Below are 6,204 nucleotides of genomic sequence, written 5' to 3'. Positions count from 1 at the left end.
ATAGATGGGTGAAAACCAATAAACACTGTTCCCACCAAGTCTAACCTCCTCAAACAAACCTTGCTAGAAATGTGTATCTCTGTAACTTACCAGCTCCAGCTTCATAATGTGCACACAATCCCTCAGGATGTGTGTTGGAGCTCCTAATAGCTTGGTGAAGGCTATTAACGTATTAGCTTTAAATGGTGGTCCTGCAACCTACAGGGAAAATAAAGCAAGTTACTCTTCATTCTACCTTAACCATTCTGTTTCATTAATTATATTCAAATTATGCATTATTAAACACATACTCTTGTTTCAAAGAATTTCTCCAAAACTTGAAGTTCATCAGGTTTCCATTGTCCTGCATTTTCAGGTGTCACTTTTAGCTGAAGTGTCTGATTGGTTTTGGGACTAAGGGCTACTCTGCATTTCAGTGCATCCGTCTTAAACATGATCACTCCGGGTTCGTTGGAATTGATCAGCTGCAGCTGCAAAACAAGGACGCATCAAATTAACATGTAAGTCAAAAAGAAAATGATGTTACTGAGAGAACCGTTCCAAAAGAAAAACCACTAAGTTGATACCTATTCCAAAACAAAGGCAGCTACAGCATTGACCATCAACTGCTAGCAACACTGCAAAAACAGATACGATCAGACATTATGTGCCTCTTGATGGAAGAACATAACACTACCTATGAAGTATTCTTGTAAAACAGCATCAAAAAACTTGAGCCTGAATTCATTCAGTAGCTTGATCTACAGGACTGACCAATGTGATAGAAAACACAGGGATCAAAAAAAATTCAATGATTCCAAATTGCATAAGGATAAAGAAAAAGAACTACAGGGGGGAACCAATAGTTTGAAGGGGATTTAGAAAAACTTATTTGGGTTCTGATTCAAAGTGTAAAAAATGAGACAGCCTGGGAAATCTGGATATTAACTAGATATGTGATGATAAAGAAATATTTTCTTTAGGTATGAGAATGGTGTGGGTTATTTTTTTCTTTTTTTCAAAGAGTCCATACCTTTGAGAAACGCATGCAAAAATTTTTATTGAGGAAATTATGTCTGAGATTTGCTGTGAAACAATCTAGGGGGAGGAGTTACAGATGAAACAACACTGATATGAGTTAACAGCTAGAGGTGGGTGGTGAGAGCACAGAATTTCATTATACTATTCTACTTCTGTATATGCTGAACATTTTCTACAATATTTTTAAGTGGCACATTAGAAAAAAAGAATACAGAGTACAATTACAAAAGGTTAGATCTGGATTAGGCTCTTATTCTAGCCCAGGGGTTGACAAACATTTTCTGTAAACTGCTATGTAGAAAAAGTTGCAGGTTTTATGCACTATATGGTCTCTGTCACAACTATTCAATGTTGCCACCATAGCTGAAAGCAGCTATAGACCATACATAAATGAACAGGTATGGCTGCGTTCCAATAAAACTTTATTTACAAAAACAGGTGGTGAGAAGGACAGCACCAGGGGCCATAGTTTACTGACCCGTTTTAGCGGAGTATGTTGATTATGCACCTGAGCAAAATGAAGCCAAAGAGCTGAAAGCTTACACAGATGGTAAGTGGCATAGCTGAGGCTAGATCCCAGGTCTGATGATTACCATTTTGAATGCTAATTTTAGTTTATTATTTTTCTTTTGAATGCTAATTTATTAAAAAACATTTCCCCACCAAATCTTAATGTGAAGGCTGCAAAATGGCTTCGCACTAAGCATGGAGTATTTTAAACATTCACCATTTTTAGTTCTTTCTTTATTTTATTGTACTTTAGGTTCTGGGGAACATGTGCATATTATGCAGGATTGTTGCATAGGTACATACATGGCAAGGTGGATTACTGCCTCCATCTCCCCATCACCTATATCTGGCATTTCTCCCCATGTTATCCCTCCCCACCAATCCCACCCCCTGCTGTCCCTCCCCTAGCCCCCCCCCAACAGACCCCAGTGTGTGATGCTTCCCTCCCTGTGTCCATGTGTTCTCATTGTTCAACACCTGCCTATGAGAGAGAACATGTGGTGTTTGATTTTCTGTTCTTGCGTCAGTTTGCTGAGAATGATGGTTTCCAGAACTCATCCATGTCCCTACAAAGGACATGAACTCATCGTTTTTTATGGTTGCATAGTATTCCATGGTGTATATGTGCTATGTTTTCTTTGTCCAATCTATCATTGATGGGCATTTGGGTTGGTTCCAGGTCTTTGCTATTGTAAACAGTGCCACAATGAACATACATGTGCATATGTCTTTATAATAGAACAATTTATAATCCTTTGGATATATACCCAGTAATGGGATTGCTGGGTCAAATGGAATTTCTATCTCTAGATCCTTCTCTCTGTTGCCCAGGCTGAAGTGCAGTGTCACGATCTCAGCTCACTGCAACCTCTGCCTCTTCGGTTCAAGTGATTCTCCTGCCTCAGTCTCCCAAGTCGCTGGAATTCCAGGAATGTGCCACTATGCCCAGCTAATTTTTGTTTTTGTTTTTTTGAGATAGAGTCTCGCTCTGTCTGCTCAGGGTGGAGTGCAATGGCACGATCTCAGCTCACTGCAACCTCTGCCTCCAAGGTTCAAATGATTCTCATGCCTGAGCCACCCAAGTAGCTGGGATTATAGGCACGTGCCACCACGTCGGGCTAATTTTTGTATTTCTAGTAGAGATGGGGTTTCACCATGTTGGCCAGGCTGGTCTTGAACTCCTGGGCTCAAGTGATCCACCTGCCTCAGCCTCCCAAAGTGCTGGGATTACAGGAGTGAGCCACCGTGCCTGGCCTCGCATGAGCTACCACCATGCCTGGCCCTTGCATTTTTCAGTAGAGATGGGGTTTCATCATGTTGGCCAGGCTGGTCTCAAACCTCTGACCTCAAGTGATCCATCCACCTCGGGTCTCCCAAAGTGCTGGGATTACAGGCGTGCACCACCATGCCTCGCTAATTTTTGTATTTTTTAGTAGAGACGGGGTTTCATCACGTTGCCCAGGCTGGTCTTGAACTCCTGACCTCAAGTGATCTGTCCACCTCAGCCTCCAAAATGTTGGGATTACAGGTGTAAGCCACCGCGCTCATCCTGTTCACATATCTAAAAAGCAGCTTTCATCCTTGTAACCATAAATAGTTTTCTTTAAAAATTTTTTTCTATTTTTATTTTTATGATTTGAGAGTCTCACTTGATCACGCAGGATAGAGTGTAGCAGCATGATCACAGCTCGCCGTAACCTGGAACTCCTGGTCTCAAGCAATCCTCCTGCCTCAACCTCCCAAGTAGCTAGGACTACAGGTTCATGCCTGCTAATTTTTAAAATTTGTAGAAAGAGGGTCTTGCTATGTTGCCTAGGGTGGTCTGGAACTCTTGGGCTCAAGTGAGTCTCCTGCCTCTGCCTTCCAAAGTGCTGGGATTACAGGTGTGAGCCACCACACCCAATTATTTTATTTCAATAAAGACTCAGACTCAAAATCAGCCTGCCTGCACGGGCACTCCAGAAGGCAAATAATTAATGGTATGCTGTTCTCTGCAAGGCCGGATCCTGTGCACACCAGTCGTATGTGCTGCAGAGACCTATCTCAAGGTCCATGTTAGCCACATCACATAGAAGCCACAGCATAGCAAACTGTATAATGCAGAAATATGTTAACATAAGAATGGAAAAGAAAATAATGGAGTCCATTTTTAATGCCAGGGTAGGGTGAAAAGCACATTTCTAACAAGCTCCTTAAAGGAAGGAAGGTAAAGAAATGTCATGTTAGTTCAGCTCCTATCCTGTAGGACAATTGACCATTTTACCCTTAACAATCACCACGTAGAAGGTCACTAGGTACCCATACCGTTTCTTGTTGAATAATTCTTTGAAGATGCCGTCTCATGATGACTGATCCAAGGAATCTCTCAAGTGGAGAACAAAGGTAACTACCTGCCAGGCCGGGCACGAGGCCTGGCGTTGGAGAGGGCAGCAGCAAAATGTTCAAGGCACTGTGAGTGAGGATGGTAGGTATGGATGCCGCCCAAGAGCGCTGAGGTAGTTTACGAGGTGGAGGCATGTTCGTTGGCATTGTTTGGGAACCTTTCGGGAAGGAAAACAGGTTATGTCATTTACAAACACATACCATCTCACTGCCTCCTGTTTTGCTTTCATCATAAATCCTTGATGTTCTAAATCAATCTGTACTGTTTTAGTTACTCCTTGTGGTGCAAAAATCATATATTAACAATCTGTTAGCCAAAACGGCCACTATTTTTCTCCTTGTATCCAGGCCCCTTGCAATGTGACTTTGCGGCAACTCCTTTAATGGTTGGACTCTATTTCTCCACCTGAAACCTGGCTGGTCTAGTGACTTGCTTCTGGCCAACAGAATGTGATGGAAGTGACGCTGGGCTAATTGTAAGTCTAGGCTTCTACTCCCTGCCTTAAAACCCTGTTGAGCCATCATGTGAGCAAGCCTCAGATCAAGTGTGAAAACACACAAAGAAGAGAGAAACCCTGCCATCTGAAGTCATCTCAGATGAGCTAGTCCCAAACTAACCTGGCAGCTGACTACAGACACATGAGTGAGCTGCCCAGCAGAGCCTGAATCACTCAGCTGTGCTCAGCCTAAACTGCCAACCTGCAGAATTGTGAACCAATATATAACGATCATATATTGTTTTAAGCCACTAAATGTTATGTAGTAAAAGCTAACCAATAAATAGGTATAATTCTGTGTTAACGTGTGTGGTATTGTGAAATATGTATTTGATCTTTGTCCCAGCTCCTGGCATACAAATTCTAAAATTTTTGGAATCTTCAAAGTGGTTAAGTATCCTTTTGTATTCTAATGAGATGGCTGATGGCTGGCAGCCCCTAGGTAGCTTCAGGAAGGGGGTTGATCACAGGAAAGACAAGGCACAATTAGAGGGTTGGTAGTTTCAGCCCCATCCCCAAAGCTGATCACGAGTGGCCAGTGATTTAATCAATAATGCCTACGTGATGAAGCTTCCATAAAAACCCAACAGGATAGAGTTTGGACAACTTCCAGATAGCCAAACATGTGGAGGTTCACAGAGGGCAAGGAAACTCCACTCCCCTTATGCATCTCTTCATCTGCATCCTTTGTAATATCCTTTAAGTATCACCTCTCAAAAAGTAGGTCATGACTTTCAAATGTGAGGATGGAACAACATAGGACACTTTGAGCTATACTAAAAAAGGACATAAAAATGTTGATGATACTCACTTGCTCCAGCTCGAGGGGAATGAGAAGCATCTGGAACCGGAGAATGTAATGAGGGGTTGGCTGGTGACATTCCAGGCATGCGTGTTGCTGGTGAGGGGCCAGACACTTGAGGAGATCCTGGCCAGTTCCCTGCTCGTCCACTTGGTGACACCATAGTGTATGGGGAACTAGGGTCAAGAGTTCCTATGAAAAAGTAAACAAATATTTCTCAAAACCTATATTTTAATAACTGAAAATTATTTGACAGCATAGCTTGTTTGATGTGTGTTAACATGTCATGCCTGAATCTCTATTTTGTGTAAATTACTTTTTAACATAATACAAAAATTAGAAAAATAAAAAGACTGAGAGAGGATAAAATTAACCTTCACAAAAGCTTCAATGTACTGTAATATGTAACAAAATATGCTACTATATGCAAGAAAATATTAAGCAAACAATCTCAAGAGTTCCTTTGAAGGCAGAATTATTATACTTTTAAACCAACTTTGACAAACTAAATTTTCATTTTACTCAAAGTAGAATGAGGAGAAGGAAATGTTCCATATTCTTTCTACAGGCTACGTCAACTAAGAAATGAACCAAGACTCAAGTTTTGAAAGCAGCAACTTCCTGAACAATTTGATATTTAAATTTAATCCTCCATTGGTATCCATGAAGATATTCAAAAATTTTTTAAAAATTTCATCCTCCAGATACCTTCAACATATTATCATCTTTGTAGCCAAATGACAAACTGAAAAAATACTTTTACCATGTATATATCAGAGAGTAAATGGTCTTTACTTAAGTCTTACAAATGGGTAAGAAAAAACACAAGAACATAGGCAAAGCATATATAACTGGGAGGAGTAAAATAAGAAACACCAAGGACCAGCCGGGCGTGGCTCACACTTGTAATCTCAGTACTTTGGGAGGCTGAGATGGTGAACTGCTTGAGCCCAGGAGTTCAAGACCAGCCTAGGCAACATGGCAAAACCCCAT

The 6,204-nt window shown here is 41.2% G+C and overlaps 1 protein-coding gene across 1 annotated transcript in view; it reads right to left on the bottom strand.

Moving 5' to 3' along the window:
* The window catches only part of MED14 (mediator complex subunit 14), an 86,921-nt gene that overhangs the window by 11,144 nt on the left and 69,573 nt on the right, over positions 1 to 6,204 (bottom strand). Inside the window, exons 24-27 of the mRNA XM_017516981.2 lie at positions 5,221 to 5,403; positions 3,835 to 4,070; positions 291 to 470; positions 91 to 198 (exon numbers count right to left, since the gene is read on the bottom strand). Of these exons, the coding sequence (XP_017372470.1) occupies positions 91 to 198; positions 291 to 470; positions 3,835 to 4,070; positions 5,221 to 5,403 (707 nt within the window). The remainder of the gene's footprint in view (positions 1 to 90; positions 199 to 290; positions 471 to 3,834; positions 4,071 to 5,220; positions 5,404 to 6,204) is intronic.

This window comes from Cebus imitator, unplaced genomic scaffold, assembly GCF_001604975.1.
Source record: "Cebus imitator isolate Cc_AM_T3 unplaced genomic scaffold, Cebus_imitator-1.0 Scaffold613, whole genome shotgun sequence".
Lineage (NCBI taxonomy): Eukaryota > Metazoa > Chordata > Mammalia > Primates > Cebidae > Cebus > Cebus imitator.
The sequence above is the reverse complement of the archived record's forward strand: the minus strand, read 5'-3'. Positions and strand labels throughout refer to the sequence as shown.